General features: G+C 42.4%; 1 protein-coding gene across 1 annotated transcript in view; it reads left to right on the plus strand.

Moving 5' to 3' along the window:
- Positions 1–19,676, plus strand: part of LOC132257730 (headcase protein) — a 73,640-nt gene extending 53,964 nt beyond the window's left edge. Inside the window, exons 3-6 of the mRNA XM_059754754.1 lie at positions 16,213–16,401; positions 17,667–17,755; positions 17,825–17,924; positions 18,976–19,676. Coding sequence (XP_059610737.1) covers positions 16,213–16,401; positions 17,667–17,755; positions 17,825–17,924; positions 18,976–19,149 — 552 coding nt within the window. The 3' untranslated portion in view covers positions 19,150–19,676. The remainder of the gene's footprint in view (positions 1–16,212; positions 16,402–17,666; positions 17,756–17,824; positions 17,925–18,975) is intronic.
- Positions 19,677–20,262: the final 586 nt, after the last annotated feature.

Consider the following 20,262-nt stretch of genomic DNA (forward strand, 5'->3'; position numbering starts at 1 on the left):
TTCCTCTTTTTCGCAAATTCCAGAAGGAAGACAAAAAAACAACAAGTTTTTTTTTTATCTTCTTTAAATCCCGCTCTCTGTCTATCATGTGGATTAGAATTTCAAATTATTCCTCACACTCACCGCGATCCGAATATGTATATATGAAAGAGAGAGAGAGAAAGACAATACAAGGCGCTTTTGATGTATAGCAAAGTCGCAGAGATTTCTCACTGTGAAATTAATTAATTTTCCATCCTCTCTTCCTCTCCTTCCAGGTAAGACGATACACTGCAAATAGAGACACTGCGAGTGGTGATTCTGTTTAACCAGTGATGGTGTGTATAGGAGTAAGTTTCAAATATTTAGACAATAAAAATTAAAAGGTGTACTTTTTGTGTGTCTGAGAAAGCGAGAAAAAGTGTTTGGTTATTAGTTGGGCAAATAGATAAAAATTTTACTTAATGTTTCAGCCAACGTGAAATACAGAAAGGCGACCTTTTTTTCGCTTAATTTACACTGAGGACACACGAAAGAGTCTCAAGTGCACTACTTGAGAGAGAGTGAAAAAAGTACCCCGTAAATGAGCTCTTTGTCTTGCATCGGCAACCATCGGGTGACTTCTAGAGAGTGAGAGAGAGAGATGAAAATTAAAGAGGTGTTGTCTGAATATAAATGAGTGGATGGAAATTTATTCCGGTGCCACATCGAGAGAGAGATGATTAAAATTGAATGTAGCAGTGGTTGTAGTTCCATTTGGAGAGATGTATATCTTGTGCAGTTGAAAATCAATATCTCACTCCATCTAACATAAATTAGCTCTAAAGGATAATTAGTATGAGCGCTGTTTGCTCCAGATAATTTATATTTCAATTTGATCGCAATACAATACATGGCATGATAAACACCGTAATGCTCGATAGACCATCGCGTATGACAAGTTGATAGGAAAATGGTCTCTCTGTCTCATTGGCAGGGCTGAAACAATGGGTGGCATGAAACGAGAGATGCTACAGTAATCGATATTGCGAGAAAGTTCCCACACACCGTCATAAATATCTCACAGAATAAATATTCCATCATTTGCCTCGTTCTTGCACTCGCCGTGCAGCTTCTCAATGGAGTCTCTCAGAGTGTAAAAATAATTTCCACTCAAGTATTGTTTGAATGGGCTCTCGTGTGCCTGTTGGTAGAAACACACTGTAGAATTTGCATTGGAATAATACAACTTTGGGGATGATCTGCGCTTGACAGACGCTTGATAGAGTACAATAATGGGAGACTTTTAATTATTTTCTTGCTTGTGCAAAAAGTCTCTCTCTCCCCCTCTCTCTCTCTTTTAGATTTAAGTGCAAACACAGAGAATACAGCAACTCTCTGGCTTCATATATCTTTCATAGTTTGGTGGCTGTGAAAAATTGGTCCGGACAAGAGTTGAGACATAAAACGAAGGTTCGCGCGGCGAAAGTATCCAGTTCAAGAGGGTATCGAGGAATTATTGTTACAAGGCGTTTCTTGCTGGAGTGTTTTCATTTCCAAGTGAAGTGAAATGGGTTGGGTAGATGTTGATGTTCTTGCTGAAGCACAAGAGTGTGGTTTGTGGTGAAAATTTCAGGTGAAGGGTTTAAGCGAGGTGAAGCTCTCTCTCGCTCTATCTCGGAGTTTATTTTTCTTACATCGAACGCGCACAATAAAACAAGAATTTTAATGATTTTTCCCCAATGACGAGAAGGTCAACCACCCTCCAACCGATAGATAATGCGCTGAAAGACAGAGGTCAACCCCAGACGGTTCCACAAAGTACAATTAAAGCTGTGTAATGACTTGGGGTGTTTCGCTTTAATGCTGTGCAATATTGGGAGGGAAAATTTGAATTGTAAGCTCCATTATTGAGTACATTTCATTGGCCTAAGCTGGCATTTTTCACACGAATGTTGACATGAATTCTGGTCACAAATTGAAGTGTGTAAGGACGGTATTTGCCTTATTTGGGCGCTGAGCGCAACAAGAGCCACACAACTATAAATAAGTCCTCTCTCTCTCTCTCAGTCGCCGGGCGTCTCTGGGGTGGCGAGTGGGTGGCTGTTGTCACCAGCAGATGTGCTTATATCCGGCGTTGGGTGCCATCAGCAAGGCGACAGGGGGTGGATGCAAAAATTGAAATATACTTACCACATGGGTGTGGGGAACAAGGAGGAGATTCGCGATTCATGTTGTTGTCACTCAGGCATCTGTTTGTATATCGTGCCAACATTACAATTGCGACAAGCACCAAGTTTGTGTTGAGCAACTGAAATATTGAATATTGTTGAGTAAACAGACACTCATCTCTCTCCTTTTGCCTGTTTCTTTCCGCACCCAGAAAAGTCGTGGGAATGGATTTCGGGGCGGCGGGAAAAATATAATTTCCACATGGAAAAGTTTTCAATTTTGTGATTTCTTGCATATACCAACAATGGGTGAAGTGATGAATTTCAGTGATTTATAGCCGAACAAAAATCGATTCCAAACGTACCAGACGGATATTGTAAGGCGATTTAAAAAGAAGAAAAAAATGGGGGAAAAGAAATAACATAAAACTTTACACATCTTTCTATCGCTTCGTAAAATTTTGTTGATGTGTAACGAATGTAACTATCATTCAGTCGACTTTAGAGAAGCGCAGCATCTCTCCGTGCAAAATTGATGGACATTCCAAATGCTCCAAATTTCACAGAATCTGTACTTTGAATATTTCATAGAGACATTCAATGTTTTATGTATATAAATGGATTCTGGGCATAAAATCTCATCAGATAATGTCCCCTTGGAGTCCTTCAAAGTGTAAATAATTCAGTCGTCTTTCTCTCCCTCATCGCGGAAGGTGAGAAATTGAGGGAAGAAGGACTGGCGAAGACAAAGGGAGCTGTGGGCAGTGACTCAAGTGGATTAGGGTTTTGCAGATTACACTCTCCTAAGTCCGTGGCAAAATTGACATATTCCTGAGAAACGCAATTAGAGAGATAGGAGCCCACTTTGGCGACAAATCCATCGTCTAATCGGATTGTTAGCGCTCATGTTTTTGCCATGGGGAAGTGAAATGCTCCAATAATAATTTTTATTATGAAGAAAATAATAATAAATCCTCCTCGATGGTGTCTTGTGTCTCATCGTCAACATAAATAATAAATCTGAAGGATTCGGAAGTGTTGTCTTTTTGTCGCCTCCCGTCTAGGGATTATTGCTCATGCCTTAATCGGATGACGGTGAAAAATTTTCCATGTCGAAGTACGTGACAAAATGAAAAGTGCCATCTGATGGAGTTGCTGTGTGTGAATTTTATCAGATTCATCATATTTTCCTTGCCACTCACACTCGTGTTCAAGGGGGTGGGGGGGGGGAGAAGAAAACGCGCCAAAGTTAAAAGTGGTGGAAGCTCTTCTTGAGTCTGTTCATGCTGAAGAAATAAGAAACACGACGGCAGGAGGGCTTACATAAATTTCAGGAGAATAATCTTAATTGCAGCGGAGGAAATAGGATTAAGCGAGTGAAGTGTGAGTACTTAACAAGTCTCATTGAGGGTGGAATTGCAGATTCGCCCGTGTTTTAATATTTAATTGGAAGATTTTCTACTAATGCGCCATTTCACGTGCGTTTATAAATTCAACCCAAAACTTTCACGGCGGTATCCTTGCATTCTGAAACTTTCACCACGACGGGCGCACATCAAAGTCACCACCATGGACCCCTATATTGTGGTTGTATTCGCATATATAGAGGAATTATAGTGCAACTTGGAGAATTTGCCATTACTTTTACACTCTACGTACACACCGTGGTCCAACAATTTGCTCCGGCAATTGTTTCTGTGCTGTCGGCCAAGCCTTCGTGCTCAAGAATCCATTGAGAAGAATAAATCGCAGAAAATGTTTAATAAAATTCTCATGGCGAGAGTGCAAAATGGGTGAGGATGGCAACGACACTGTGAGTGGAGAAAGGAAAGATTAAGTGAGAGTTAAGCTTTGATGGTCTTCAGTATGTGCTTTATTTCTTTCACTCCCTTTTTTCCTCTCCACCCCCACGCTTTTGTGCCATGTCGCCTCCAGAGAGCGAGAGAGCGACTGTCAAGGGAAGCTTCTGTGTCGAGATGCTTTTTCCTCTTCGCCCACAAACTGCAAAGCACCCAATAAAAGTGTCACTTGTTGAGAATTATTAGATGATTATTATTTTCTAAAGTAAGCAATTTGGTAGCTAACACGGACCCTTCGGGGCATCCACTTTCAATTTTCACTTACATAAAATTGCTTTAATTGATGGAAGAAAAGGCAATTTGCATACTCATGGCTTTATCTAATTCACATTGTATGCACTTTAAAAGTCGCTCCATGTTTTTTTTTCTCCTTTGCCTCTCGTCTTTGTTCTTTGCCGTCCATTGGAGCCTCTCGCCATGCTTGACGTGAATTAGAGAAATAGTCGCTGTTGCGCGAATTATGGGCACACAATTGTGGCAAGTACAATTTGAGTTTTGTGCTCATTTTTTCCGTGCCATTTCTCTATGGCGAAATTGCGGTGAAAAGGCAAGTAAAATACTCACAAGTAATTATTTCACTCAATTTGAGTGGAAAGAAAATTTGCATTTTTGAGTGCTTTAATTATCGTCAAAGCCGAATTTTTTTTTTCACCCCGAATAAGTGGTGCTTGAGAGTGTCAATTGACACGCTATACTTTTTTTCCGTGACACTGAAAGGTCTGTAATTTTTGTCGGGGAGAAATTCGAGGCAAGAGATGGCATTGTGTGACACGACGATGATACGAATCGAAAGATGAGCTTTCCGTATGAAGTAATCAGAATTCAGGACTATAGTAAATTCCTCCTGGCTGTGAAGAAATGACGAGATTCCATTTCGCGAGAGAAATGACAAGGTATTGCCTCTGTGAGAGGTAACAGAGTGGCGATAACATAAAAATCCTTCTCAGTCTTATTACATTTTTCTGCCATACAGAGCAACTTTTATGAGTGTCTGCCGGTGAGGAGCTGATTTTCGACATGAGAAATGGAGATGCTCCTTGTTACTCTATTCGGATGGCGAACGTGTGTCATCACACTGTTTGTTGTAAATATTTTATACAATCCGCCGCCACTTCCACCGCACATTTTTCATGCACCAATTTTATTCATAGCTGTGTGTACATATGGTGCCTCAATAAGTGGGAATACCAGAGATTTCTCATGTCGTAGACATCATTCCGAGGATTCAGCTTGAACCACGCGCAGTCATTTGGACTCAGGGAAATCCTGCCCAGAAGCCACTGAAGAGGGTTGAAAGCGATCAAATGAGGCGCTTTGTGGAAATAATTGTTCTATTTGCCAGTAATAAATTTCATAGTCCATTGCACAAAATTCACAACCATATAAAATTAATTAATTAAAAAATAGTTTAACAAGCAATTTAGCATGTTTATCGCCCATATAGACACTGCGAATACACCATTTACTCCCAATACTATATATTCCATGCATTCAATAACAGATGTTAATCGAGAATTTAATGAATTATCGCTTTAAATTATTATGTTTAATATCAAACTGCAACAACCACTTTTTTGCCTGATTGTGCAGTGAAAGAGAAGTACTTTGTCGATTATCGCATAAAAATTCTTGCGACTCATTCATGGAGAATCCACAATTTGCCCATCGATGTCTCTGTCGTAAATTCCTTCACACATCACTTGAGCCCAGATACTGAAATTTCCCCACCAGATAAAGTATCCTTTTCACTTTCACAATAAACCAAAAACCGTTGACGGATGGTCGTTAGGAAGAGACGCTGAGAATGCGCCCGTGCGTTCCAATTTACGTAATAATTGTACTGAAAATAACTCGGTGTGTATGAAAACATTAACCCTGTCTATAAATAGAGTCTATTATTAATTTCTATCGTCTATTTTCGGAATGATTTATCTAAATCCGGCAATGGATTTCCGATAGGCCAAACTCTTCGGTAGTGTCGAAGCGGATTTATTAAAAGTTCACAATTGCATGCAATTTGAATGAAATCGTGTCAATTTCATGTTAAATTCATGACAGAATTTTATCAGCGGTGGTTTTTTGTGAGTGCATATTTAAAATTCTGTGCATTTATTTCATTGTGAGTTATGATAATTTCAGGGGTGGTGCTCACTAATATTAAATGCCATATAAAATTGCGAGCAACATGAAAATTTCATGTTTGAAAAGAGATTACATAAACACTGGGCGAAACACACGGCAAAAAACAACAGAGGAAGGACGGCAAATAGGATGCCATAATTGACCCAGCAGACATAGAACGTGTTTGTAATTTAGTCCCTTGGGAAAAATTGATTTGGTGAAGTGATAGGAAAAGTGGTGGCTTCCACTGGGTGTAATTTATGAAAATTGTATGGCTATTTCTGTGCAAATAAACCCTCCTAAAATTATATTTGGCAGAAATTTAATGAAAAATATCTGTATGCATATTTCAATGAGTGGCAATATTTTTGTGTGAGCACTTTTTTCTGTCTGGCACGTAAAGCAATTTCACACTAATTGCCGCGGTATATTGTATATTTGTCGCAAAAATTGAATAAGTTTCACAACACAAGAGCTTTTCACGTTCTCCATTAGAGTGAAAAACAATCAAATTACTCACCCATCAAACTGACTAGAGTGACAGGCGGTGGTGACTTCCTGTGGTGTCTTTTACAGCGCTCCCAACGAGACTTGTCGGCTTGAATATTGAATGTGTTGGTAATGAAAATTGCTGAACTTATGAGGAAGTTTCGCAAGCAACCAAAATCCCTTCAAACTTACAGATCCAATACTTAGGCAATGCATTTATTGTAGTGTAAATTAATGGTTTTTGCGTATACCTGACGATCCCCAGTGATGGTTTTGCAGTGTGAGGAATTTAACGTGGCACAGAGACTTGCCATAATGCTGCGAGCGGGAGTTTATTGCTCCCAAATACCCAAAATAGACCACTGCGAGTGAGAGCTTTTCGAATACATGATGTGCATTATATCTGCTCCTGTGGCGCAATCCAGGTGAATAGGTGTGTATATTTCTGTTATCTTTCCATTTGGCACATCTCACGGACATCAAACTGTGGCGCATTCACGCGGTGTGCAAAGAAGTCGATGGCGAAGCGATTCAGCGGGAAAAAAAGAGAGCACATTTACATTTTAATTTGCGTACTCTGACTGCCAGTTTTTCGCCATTGTTGTACTTGTGCGGGAATAAAAATGAAAAATTAATGGAAATTCGTGTGCCCCGCGGCAGTGGCACTGAGATAATACCATTGGGGCTATTTTGGGGTTGTGTGCGCGCGATAGATTGTGAAATAGTCAACCCCTGTGCGCTAATGAATCAACAAGGGTTGGAGGGGCGTTTTTTTTTCTGCGAATTTGCCACACAGCACCTAATCGATTTAGCATCGAAGAATTGTCAATTACCTGACAGTGTTTTTATTGCATTCGCGCGCAAGGGTGGCCCGCTTTTCGCCCCGGCTTCCGACCATATTGCCATTTTCCCACTCCTGCGGGGAAAGGCGAGTGTTTATTGTACCAAAATAAATGACTCCTGTTTGCATTTGGCATTATCTGCGAGCAGCACTTTTTTCCCTCTCCCGACAGTAATTGGGAAAGTAATTAAAATATTAATGAAGTCTGCGTGAGTTCAATGTGTAGCCGCTTGAGGAGCTCTTCTCGCTCATGTTTTTCATGGCATATTCAAATAAAAGACTCTCTCCCTGCAATTTTAATTATCGTTCTTGACGATTTCACATCGTCGACAGTGATTTTGGGGGCGGGTGGGAAAGCTCCTGCTAATATTTCCCCCGTGAGACAGAGAGCTTTCACTTTCGAGCGGGGGAGATTACACTGTGAAAGTCACCATATACACACTGGGTGGAAATACTTTGATTTATGACGCAGAAACATGCACATTTATGCAGACACTCTCGGGTCGCCCGAAGGTTGGGGCGTTTTTTTTCTCAAAACCCCCAGGAGGACGTGAAGCTTTAAGCTCCCACGCTCACAAGGGAAAGTTTTCCCATCTCTTGAGTGAATATTTAAAGAGGAAAGGATCAGAATAATCGCATTTATTCGTATTGAGTTTTCTCTTGCATGCAATTTCACCCCAGGATCTCTCGGGGTGGGTTTCGCGCAAAAAAATATATACATTTTGGCGCAATATTCATTATGCGCCGCCACCCAGAAAACACTGGCTCTGCGATAAAAGAGTGGACTAGAGAGATTTAATTATAATTGATTAAATAACAAAGCATATCTGCAAGCAAATTGTATGCACGAGAGAGGAAACACATTTCAGTCCGCCCTCCTCATGAAAATGCCGTCCATCCATCGTGCTGCACTCGCGTTGTGCGGGGGTTGTTGTATTTGGAATTAGTGAAAATTCGTGAATGTAAATAATAGGTGAATTTCATATCCCAACCTCCTCCATTATGCCGAAAATACACATATTCAAATGCCCCGAAAAGCGAATGTGGGCGTGTGATTCTTTTTCATCAGAGCCGAGCGACAGAGGGGAAAGCGCACAGGATGGAAATCCATAACCTGCCTCTTCTCCATCAAACAATATTACACCATAATTTCGTGTGGGCGGCGGAGCAACCTACCCCATTCCCGCCGCTGTGGCGCACTGTCTGTTGATTTTCCTCGTTTAAATGGATTTTATCGAGACGCGCATGTGAAACCGCCAACAGTTTTATGCTGTACAGCGTGCGAAGCCCCATTGTTGAAGACGCGCGCGGGGGCAGGGCTGGTGAAGGAAATTGGGAGTCGTCGGAATGGTATTTTCATGTACATTGTCTCTCTCCCGAGCAATGACACTCACACAATTTCATCATTTTCATTCCCCGGTAAATAATTTTCACGAGGGTGAAAATAATTTACATCCACCGTGGGTGGAAATGTGCTCGCGAGTGTCGCTATAAATCAAATTTTTATGCCTGTGAATCTGATTTGTAAAAGTGCTTTTTCTCCGCACGCTTTCATGAAAGCTCCAAAAGGAAAACAATTAATAGGAATTGCGGAGTTCGTGAGAAGAAATATTCTTCCTGGGCATGTCCGGATTGTTTGTGAATCTGAAGAACTTTGGCGAGAGCGCTTATAAAAAGCATATCCAATGATAGTGAATCATTGTCATCCATAAAATACAGAAAATCCAACTTTTTCTCACAATTGCTTTCTCATCTTTTGCAATATGTCCGAGGATGTGAATTTGGAAATGTATTTGGAGAGTCACTCTCGTCTTGTGTTATAACTGAAGCGTCATCTCTCCACGCTTCACTGCTCCGCCGTGTAATTATTTGGCCCAGAGACTCAAATATCGTCAATATTGCCGATTGCCTCGTCGTTTTATTTGCGAGAGGAACACACAATGGAAGCACAATGTAATTCATTTTCTCTCGCCCACATTGAGGGATTAAGAGATACGCCAAATCCTAATATTTTCTACCTTTTCCATCTCCATCTCAGAGGTATTTTGCAGGAACGACAGCAGATGAGACTCTGAGGCGCTCCTTCAATACGACAGCACGGTCGTAAATGTAAGAGCCTCGGCGGACAGAGTGGGACAAGTTAATAAATCGAAAGGATTCTAGCCATAGAAGGACTATCTCTGGCTCAAGTGGCACAGACTTGTTTATTGCCGTGTGCCCACAGCTTCGCCAGATGATGCTCATTCCTCATCAATCCCGCTCCTCCCTGGGCGTTCGCAAGTGCTTTTAATTAGCCTCGAGTGCGGGGGATTTGGCCTTCCCGCAACGATGATTTCGGACTGGAGAAATGGGGAATTTCGCTGAGTAATCGGGCCGTTTGAATGCCAAGTTCGAATGCTGACGATACCTTTGCGGACGCCCTCAATGACTTGCTGATGGTTTAGAAGAGGAAAAGCTCAACTGTGTGCCGAGAGTATCAATGAAATGGATATGTGATTTTCTCCTTCTCGCCTCCAAACGTATATATAAAACATTTTCCACTTGCATCCCCTAACTCGAGGGGATGGACGATGTCTCTCCTCAGCTGGTGTGAAAGTGAAGCGACAGCCGAGTGGGTGGATGTGGAGGGTTGAATGTGGAGAAGGAATTATGTGTGTGTTATTACATAAATGGTGGATAAACCACAGATTTTCTCAAGTGGAAGAAATTACAGAAACTAGATGAGGTTAGTGCTGGAGGTTATTTGCAGTTTCTTATAATGATCATTTTATTGCAACGTGATTTTGATACTTTTCCGAACACTGTGTGGCAAAATAGCCCAACGACAAACTCACCGCCACTGCCAAAGACTAATAAAAAGTTTCCTCTAATGAATTTATTATAACACACAGTGAGAGGAAACTGACGGGAAAGAGCGCAATTCGGGAATCTCCTGGGGAGTTTTGGGGGTTGAACAAGAATTTCGGAAGTTTGCAATCGGTTTCTCTCTCTCTCTCTCGTTATTGTTTTTCCTCCAAAAAGCTCCGCCGTCAGTCCGGGTAATTTCCATAGTGATTTCCAAACTCGTCCATGCCTGAATCCATTACAGTTGAATGAAACCGAAACCACGGCAGAATATTCCGCCTTGTCTGTGGTATTTGTGGGTGGAGTTTCCCCAGTGTTTTGCTGTATATCTCGCTGCACTCAAAGAAAGCTATAGAATTTAACCACTCGGCTTACACTTAACAACACCTCGATTTATTTGTGTGCTCGTTGGCAATAAATATTCATTCAGTAACTAAAAGATCTTCAATCACTTGCTGAGCTCTTGGGAATTTGCAAGAAATGATTCAATTTTGATTGTTCACTGCGAGTTTGTGTAAAAAGTGTGCAATAAATTAATTGAATTGATCACATTTGACAGAGAGTCAATCTTTATTATTTACAGTCGTCTCAATTTTTATGGTCTGCCAGCAATCTTTAAGCCATCCCTCAGTCAAAAACCTCCATCATTGGTCCCATGTGCACCTTTCACGATGAAAAATGTGATAAATTGTGGCAATAAAATCGATTTTATAGCTCATTTTTACACGTCACGATATTTTTGCAGACACTTTAGTGACGGCAAAATTTGTTGGCCATTGCAGAAATTGATGATTCAATTTTTTGGCCGGGGCGAGGAAAAAATCATAGTTGAATATTCCGCGAGGGATTGTGAGCTTTTGGGGGTGGTTTGAGGCACACAGAGAGAGAGAGAGCATTTGGCATTGTGATCGCGTAGAGCTTTACCTCCTCACTTTTCTAACCAGAGACACAACAAATCGCAATGTCATTTGCACTTAATTTAAATGCAAAGCACAGACAATATCCCCAACTGATTCGCCATTCTTGGGAGATGAGTTAAGACCGTGGTGTCTTGAGCACTATCTCTTTCTCAAATTATTCCATGTCATGGGGTGGGCATGAGCTGCGAAGTCTCGGGGAAATTATGCGAGCAGCAACTGGTGAAGATTGTCACGAATTTGCCTAATGACAACAATTCAAGTCACATCGTCCTAAATTATATTCTTAGTTTTATACTAATTTCCACGGAAAATTTTTCACTTGACACAAATCTTCACAAGATTGTGAGACATAATTTATCTGCTGGTGACTTGAATTACGTGCACAAAAGAGCCCAGTCGCAAAAGGAGAGCAGCGCGGAGTGAATTTTCCATATAATCTTCAATATGTCATTTGTAGTAATTCTTATGCCAGCACAGAGAGGAGGGGAGTTATTTGCATTAAAATAAAGTGTCAAAAGCCATTCTGAATATTCGTCCTGTGCTCTCGTTTTGGCCATTCTATTTTAGCACTTCATAGATTTCACTTTATTGAGTCATATTCCGCCAGCATGCATTGCTTCGCCGCCACTTCTGTTGCATGGAATTCCATGGGAAAAGAAGAGGAGCATTTTGCCACCCTTATAGTGTCTCTGATGAGGCGTTAAACGGTGATGAAATGGTGAGTGGATTTTTGCATAATGACGTGATGACGCTGTTTGTGAATAAATATAAAATAAAACAGCGCGCGAAATCTTCATAAGCTGTCGAGTGTCATTGTCATTCCTTTTGATAATTTACATCAATCTGCAACCAGACGACATGGTCGTTGTCGTCTCGGGGGTGGCTTTTACTCTTCTCACGACGCCCCCCCCCGAAACTCGCCCCACAGATTTCGTGTTCGCTCCCCAAAACTATTCTCTCTGCTGGGGAGATAAATTTCATTCCTTGTTTTGTATCTCCGGAGGAGAAAATTTCTTAATTAAAGTTAAGCCTTTTGAATCCTGACGCATTTTCCACCATTGGGAATGCCAGGCGAGCGCTGGTGGGCAAAACGAGCGGAAATTCCTACGCTTCACCATGAAAATGAATGAGCATTCCTTTTAAATTGTGTATCAAATGCCGAGATTAGACAACAAATTAGCTCCTTCAACCTCTTTCCGTTCTTTTGGTCGCTCTTCTTCGCAGCTGTGCTGCATTTTCTATACACTTTCAGTCCTCAATTCCGTTCACACGCAGAGACAGCCAAGAAAAAAATGCCTTTAGTGGGAAATTCTAAATCAGAGACATTATTAATTTCAGATTTATGATCACTTCAGCACTCCTAATGAACCGTCTTAAGCTCTTCGTTGTGTTTCTTCGGTTTAATGTGTACTTTTGTCAGGAGAAACTCATTCGTCTGAACGTACATATCACTTGGTGTGTGTCTCTTTAAAGTTTCCTCATGTGCGCTAGGAAGGAAGGGGAGAAAATCTCTTTGTGGAATTGAAAGTGAGGAATAGACAGTGTTATTGAAACGAGTCGCGTTCGTCTAATAAAATCGCAAATGCATAAGTAATCATTGGAGCATATTCACGTATCCAATATGGGAGGAAACATGAACTTGTGAAATTCATACCGTGCTCTCGCCTTTTATGTGCCAGACTTTTGTCAAAAGGCGAAAGAAAAATGGTGGAAATTTTCGAGAATTCACAATATTTCTCAAGAGAACCTCCAACAGAGAGTCAAGTATTCTCCCGCACTTCGATGGCCTCCTCGACACTGTCGATGGCTTTTGTTGCCGAAAAGTTGCGCAAAATGATGAATATTTCGTGATTTTGTCAATTATCTGCGCTCGTGAAGCATGCGGAGTCTGTGGTCGGTGTACACAATTAAGGAAAAGTGATTAAAATTGAATTTCAGAGACTTGGTAATAAAAGCGTATGCTATAGGAGAATTTTGCTCCACTTGGCGTTTATTGTCCTCCGATATCGTGCTTAGAGTGTCTCACACCCACTTTCGGTGGCTTTTGTTGCATGGTTTCGATTTATACGATTCTGCGGTGGAAACATTACTTTCCTCCCGTTAATTTGTGAGATTTTAACATGAAAATATCGTAATTTGCCTTCTCGGTTTTCCACCTCTTCCTCCTCCACCGCCAAAGAGCACAAAAGTACGGTGAACGGATAATTTCTTCCACCTCAGACTCCCTCAACATCCCTCACGGATGGTGAATGGGAGAGCTCAGAGTGTATAAAGAAAGCTCATAAATAAATTTGGGGGTGGAAAGCTCTTGCTCGCCCCCCAAACAAGAAAGCTCACGCCGTCTGTGCTGAGCATAAGGCGTCCTCCTTGGCTCTCCTTCTGCGCCAACCAGTTTGGGAGCAAACGGTGGATATTGTGCAATTCCACTGGTGAACAACAATAATCTGAAATTCTGGCGACGACAGGTTTGTTTATTGGCTTGAAGGGTGTCGTTTTCCATTGTACTGTGGCTTTCTTCCCCCGCCCCCTCCACGGCAAAAGCAAGAGAAAGAAGTAAAAAAGAAAGAGTCACAAGTATTGAAATTGTCCAACCCATTGAGGTGTTTAAACGTTTCATCTTGCAATTGAAACCCACCCGCCCGGCGAAGGGTGAATTGAAAGAAATAATTGAGTGTGGAAGAAGAAATTCATTTGGCGCGAGAGATGTTCTCCTGAAAAATCCCCCGAAAAGACACCTCCGGAATGGCTGAGAATTGGGAATGAGGAGAGCAATATTAATTATTTTTTCCGCACACCATGTGCAACGGTGGGACTTTTCCTCTTTCACCCCATCGTGGTGCTCTTGCAGCAGTGAATTTTCTCCAAGTTCACCATGGTATCATATTTATGTGTCTGGGAACCGTCGAGCTGCTCACCATCTCATGCTCCACCTTTGCCAATTTTGCTGGGAACTCACTGAAGTGGAGTGTGTGGGGTCGGGAGGAGTTATAATGCAACAAGAAGAGCACTTTTGGCCGGGATAATTGCAGTGCTGGCATTTTGGTAGACTCCCAGAATGTGCAAATTTCTGTCAAATAAGCGGAAATGCTCACCAATTGAGCGGAAAAGTTAGTTTAATATTCCACCAAAGGATGAGAAAGAGGGAGAGAAGATTGCCATCTTTCTTCACTCCCTAATTCCAAACATCACCACTTATAAATTTGGGATTATCTCTGTTACGACTGACCATTTGTTTGTTCATCCTCTCTTCGAATTTCTCCTTTTATACACAAATTAATAGACTTTCAGCATATAAAATCTCTCATATAGTTTTTCCCAAATATGATAAAACTGGGAAGAATTATTTTCGTGTGCGACAATTTGAATTTTAACGACGACAGCCATGCTCATGGGTTAGTTTTATGCTCTGCAATATCTACGACACAACTTCTTGCTCCCTCAACAATAGAAAGTTTTCCATTAAGGTCGGGAAAATTACATTACACCCCAAGTGTGTTTACACCCTCGCCACTGGGCTCCACTACTCTCGCATGCGACTTTAGAATTCCTATTTAATTTTGATTTATTCTAATTCACTTTCAACCCTGCCTTGGCGAAACATGACAGAGGAAATTATTGAAATTTTCACCAGGGAATAGTCCATTTATAGCCGTGACAGTTCTGTTAGACGCAGCAATTTTCGTGTTTTGGGGGTGATCTAAAGGGTAGTCGCGGGGTGAATAGATTTATAGGGAGCTTAAGTCCTCTCTCTCTAACTGAATCTATAAAATATCTTGTAAAAAAACATAATGTGGGAAGTTCGTTCACGTTGCCAAAATGCCAGAGTCATGTACAGTTGTAGCATAAAAAATGACACTTTTGGAGTCGTTAACATGAGCTTTCCGAGAGGGACAGAGGACAAATCGCTAGATAAGAAATGAATGACCTCGCCTGATGACAAAAACCCGATCGAAATTTTATACGAGAAACTTTCTTCGCCTCTTCAGGCAACTTTTCACACAACTCATAAAACAATGTATTGCCAGTGTATCTCACCTCCCATCATCATTTATAACAGGAATGCTGGGTGCTTGGAATTTTTCGTATAGCTTCTCTTTCGCAGGAATGCGCTTAGGATGGGCAAGTTGAAGTTCACGAGCATTAGGAGTTCAGAGAGTCTCTGGGGAGTCAAGCTTGGCAGTCGGAGGCTGAGAATATTGCTCTGCAGACTGTCAGATTGGCTTCTGCGAGCTGCAAAATTCATAAGACTTCAGTCTAGAGTCTCTAAACACAGATTATGTATAAGCCTATCGATCTGATTGCTCGTCAATCAGACACTTTAATATCAAGTGCAGAGCAAGGATATTCAAATGCGTCGTGCAAATGCCATCCGAAGATGTGAAAGCAGTCGTTTTTCCAGTGTTCTAAGGAAAGGTTAATGAATAGAGCTTCAAATTTAAACTCGTCTGACACCCACAATGTTATTATGTCTTGTGAATGATTCAACTTGGCGTTGGTTTTATTTATATCCCTCAGAATTACTTGACCTTTAGCAAATAATACAATTTTTTCTTAATTAGTAACTTTTCTTATTTAAATCTGAAATGGTTTCGTGCATGAAAGCTCTCTACAGTACTTTGGCTGGGTGAAAAACGAGCGCTGCGGCAGAGTGCAAGTGGAGAGGAAAACTTATGGGAATATTCAGACGATAACCCTGCCCTTCTCACTCCGTCTTTTTCCATGCTTCGACAATTTGCCAAAGAGTTGATAGCAAATTGTGAGCAATAAAGTGCTTGACACAAACCCTTGAGTATTACTCAAAATGATATCTCGAAGATATTAAAGTCGTGTGCAAGAGATACTTATCTTTGGCACTGCGTTTGAGTCGAGAGAGTGCATCTTATGCAATTCAAATGGTTCGGCTTGAATCACTTGAAGCTCTCCGTGTTGGGTTTCAAGGTGACCAGAGAAGAGATTGAAGATCCACCAGCCGGTTTCTCACGAAGGTGTGTGCATTTGTGTCTTTGCAGATGGAGGACGAGGGGAACCATGGCAATGATGAGACGAGATTATTCATTTTGTCGTCACTGGCATCGCAGCAGAAGAGCCGCGTGGCGTGCATCCTGTGCGAGGAGCCCATGTACGTCTTCGATCGCTACCCTCTCGTCGACGGCACGTTCTTCCTCAGCCCGAAGCAGCACGCAAAGGGATGCATTGAGGTTAGTAATGGACTCTTGCCTTAACCTTAGTGCGGCTCTCATGGTGTGCAATTGCCGCTATTAGCCGCATGAATCACTGAGACAATTACGCCCAAATGCCACCCGCGCTCCCCGCCTTGTGCGCCACATCGCTGCGGTGCAGCGCTTAAGAAGATACACAATGTTGGAGTGTACAGTAATATAATTATTTTCACCTTTACCTCGGTGTCTGCCTGTCTGTCTGTCTTGCAGTCTGACGGTTGATTGTCTGGCTGGAACGGTGGTCTCCGCTGAGACTTTTGTGTGTCAGACACTGTCGTGTGGCTTCTGCTGCACATTGTCTTATGAAGAATGATGCTCACAGAGGCGTTTCGCCATATCTATTGAGAGTCGCGACGTGGATCAGATTTATGGGAATTGCATTCAGGCATTGTTGAACTTCCCATTGCCACTGCGATGATGTCTCTTCGAATTGAGCGGTTTAGACAAACGCAACGGCTGAGGATGCATCGGTAATTTCATGAGGCAAATTAGCACTTGTGTGACCACAAAATTTCATTCGACATGTGACCCACTTTTGGACACACAAACCACCCGACAGTTCCTCTCAATTTATGCATTTTCGTACCTCCGTTATATAAATTATTGTCTCGCGTGTGCACTTCTGGCTTAAAACGACTAAACGCCGCGCGGTTGTTGCCTCTTGCATTAATGATCTCTCCTTGTATTTCATCACCCAAAAGACAAGTTAAATTATCTACTGAAGAAACGCAACTGCTCGTGTTAATCGATGACTTCTGATAAATAATTAAGCAAAAACCCACACGAGGGAAATTCGACAATTGATAATTTATATTTCTCGAGAAAATTATCAAGAGCGTGATTTATCATAGCGTTAAGCACCTTCTTTCATTCTACCTCAATCGCTCATTGATTTCTTACTGGTTAATCGACTGGGGAATAATTCGTGGTGGAAATAATGTTATATGAATAAATTTTTAATGCGACCAAGTGATTCTCTTTGTTGTACTCTGTCTGTTGTACACTCGCGATGAGGCGAAAAGAAGACAATTCGAGGAGATAAAAGGGTAGAGAGACAGGCAATTGTGCTATCATGCACATGACCTTTCATATCACGTTAATACGATAAATTATCGTTTTGGTATTAAACGAAAGCCTTTATCTATAGTGTGATAGTAAATCTGAACGCAACAATTCAGTGGCCTTGAAAGGAGATCTGCTTAAATATGTGATTTACATGCTTAATCCCAAAATTGCAATTTCAGGTGAAATATGAAGGACGCACACAATATTTGACGTCAGTTTGCATGGGATGCCTCGAGGGCGTATCACCGGATCGAATAATCCGCTGCAGGTTTGTTCGCATCAGCACTAATCGCTTAATATCAGAATTTACAGCGTGGCTTTTTGCTCACTCTTGCAGATTCTGCGGACAGAAGTGGGATGGATCGTCCCTTGTCTTGGGCACAATGTATTCCTACGACATATTCGCTGCAATGCCATGCTGCACAGAGCGGTTGAAGGTATGCATCGCCCATTTATTCCTATAATGCTGAGTAAACGCGATCATTAGCATATTTATTTCATGTTACGCAACTCACCTTCTTGTCTGTCGCGAATCCTTGGCATATATTTTTTCCTCTCCCCAAAGAAGAGGTGAGACCAAGAGAAAGACACACAAACATTATGTATAGCGGAGCATAGTCGGACAGTTTCTCTTCCTTTCCTTTCCGCGGCGCAAAGTACACGGAGAGGGACCAAAAACACAGCAAAAAGTCCGCAAGTTTAATGAAGATAAGATGCTGTGTAATTGCAATGAAATATTATTGGGCTCTGTGTTGTATAATTCGCCATGAAGGCAAGAGAAAAGAAAGTCCATAAAGTCGAATAAAGTGCGGCAAAGTATAGGAAAATCGCAAGGCAAGAGTCATCCATCAAACCACCGTCAACCATGAATCATGGGAGCAATTGAGTTTGCCGAACGCTAAACACTCTCTCTGCATATCTCGCCATTCATGCCCAGGGAGCGAGAGCAACCCTTGCCATGCTGGGGATCTTATCCGGCCACATCCCACCCACACACGCCTCGCATGCCGTGGCATTTGGAGCCAAACACAGTGTCGACAAATCCCATGAATATTTTTACGAGGCCAGACAGATATTTATGTTTATAAAATATTTTTATTGCCATATTTTTGCAATATATTTCAAGGCGCACGAGAAAATCGCGCTTTTTCCAAACCAATTTTTGACTCCTCACCAAGTCCGTATTTCACAACATAATTTCCCATCCACTTTATTATCATGATTTACCCATGAATATTATTGAAGAATTATTGAGGGAAATTTATATGCCATAAATAACCATATTCTTGCCATTTTGACCACTCGATAGCTCGTTTCGGTGGATTAAATTTTTGGCGCGGACGCGCTTTTGCCTTACGTAAGACGAAGAAGAACACCCGTAGCTTCATCAATTCGATTTGTCCTCTAGCGTTGATGATTTTGAAAGCTTCCCCCACAAAACCCCCTTCTGTAGTGCTCAAGATGTGAATGCCGACGATCTCTTTGCAGTGTAACAATTGCTTCAAGTTGCTGCTGCACCCGAATCAGCGGCTGAACTTCTTCAGCGACTACAGCCACTTGGTCTCGTGCCCGTACTGCACCAGCCACGACACGCACTTCGTGAAGCCGCTGGCCTACTGCTACACCAAGCAGCCCCTGCAGGTCTTCCAGCAGTGGCCATAACATGAAGCCTCGCTGGAGTCTCCAACGCCGCCGCCGCCCCACAAGTCCGTGGCGTTGCCGCAAGTCAGAGGTACGACAAGCCAAGCATTTAACTCAAGCAATGACTCAATCGTGAGCTCTATCATGCAAGAGCTCAAGTCCATTAAGCTCGGCCACGCGTACATGGAGCCCGGCATCGTGCCGCTCTCCATGCTCAGTACCGGAGATTCCAGCAGTATTGCCAAGCAGCAGCCCAGCACGTGGGGCAAGCATGCTTTGTGGGGCATTCCGCCGACTAGTCCCTGCTCGACCGCCTCCGTGAGGACCTTCCACCCGAGCAGCAGCCATAGCACCAGCAGCAAGGAGTCCGTCTGGGCCTCCACGCAGTCCTCGCCCAGCAGCCAGCCGCCGAACACGAACCTGTGGGAGAGTCCCATGTCCAAGGCCACGCTCATGTCCTCGGGCTCGTCCTCCAGCAAGGACTCCTCCGTGAGCTCCATCTGGTTCACGCCGCCCCAGGTGCACAGTCCCACCGCCATGGCCACGTCCACGCCCAACGGCAAGGCGGACGTGTGGGAGGCGCCGGCGGGGCTGCTCAGGACGGGCCAGAAGGCCGCCGACAGCATTCCAAGGCTCGTGAGGCCCCAAGAAATTTCCGGCTCCAATGGTTGGATCAGTGATTTGTCGAAATCTTCGAAGGATTCCGTTAGCTCTCTCTGGGCCACACCGACGACTCCGCCGGCCTACACTGGCGCCCCATTCGCGCCCACGTCCGCCGGAAAGGCCGCGCTGCACGCCAAGCGCTTCACGCCACCCCAAATTGCCGGCAATGACAGCCAGAATGCGGCCAATTCCTGTCTGCAGCTCTTCTCCGATGAATTCCTCAACTATCTCAATATGATCAATTAATTTATAGTCTTCTAGAGCAATTTTCAATCACCCCTTTCCGCCATCCCAACCTCCAATTCACCCATCATATATTGTTGAATTTTTATTTTTAATTATATATTTCCCCCCCTTTAAACAATTTAGTTAGAGATATTCTAGATGTATGTGAGAGAAATTATTTTGCTTGTTTATTTTCATTGAATTTGGTTTCTTTATTGTTTTTTTTTAGTTCTTTTTTTGTACCAA

The sequence above is a fragment of the Phlebotomus argentipes genome, unplaced genomic scaffold (assembly GCF_947086385.1).
Source record: "Phlebotomus argentipes unplaced genomic scaffold, Phlebotomus argentipes genome assembly scaffold_4, whole genome shotgun sequence".
NCBI classification, from domain to species: Eukaryota; Metazoa; Arthropoda; class Insecta; order Diptera; family Psychodidae; genus Phlebotomus; species Phlebotomus argentipes.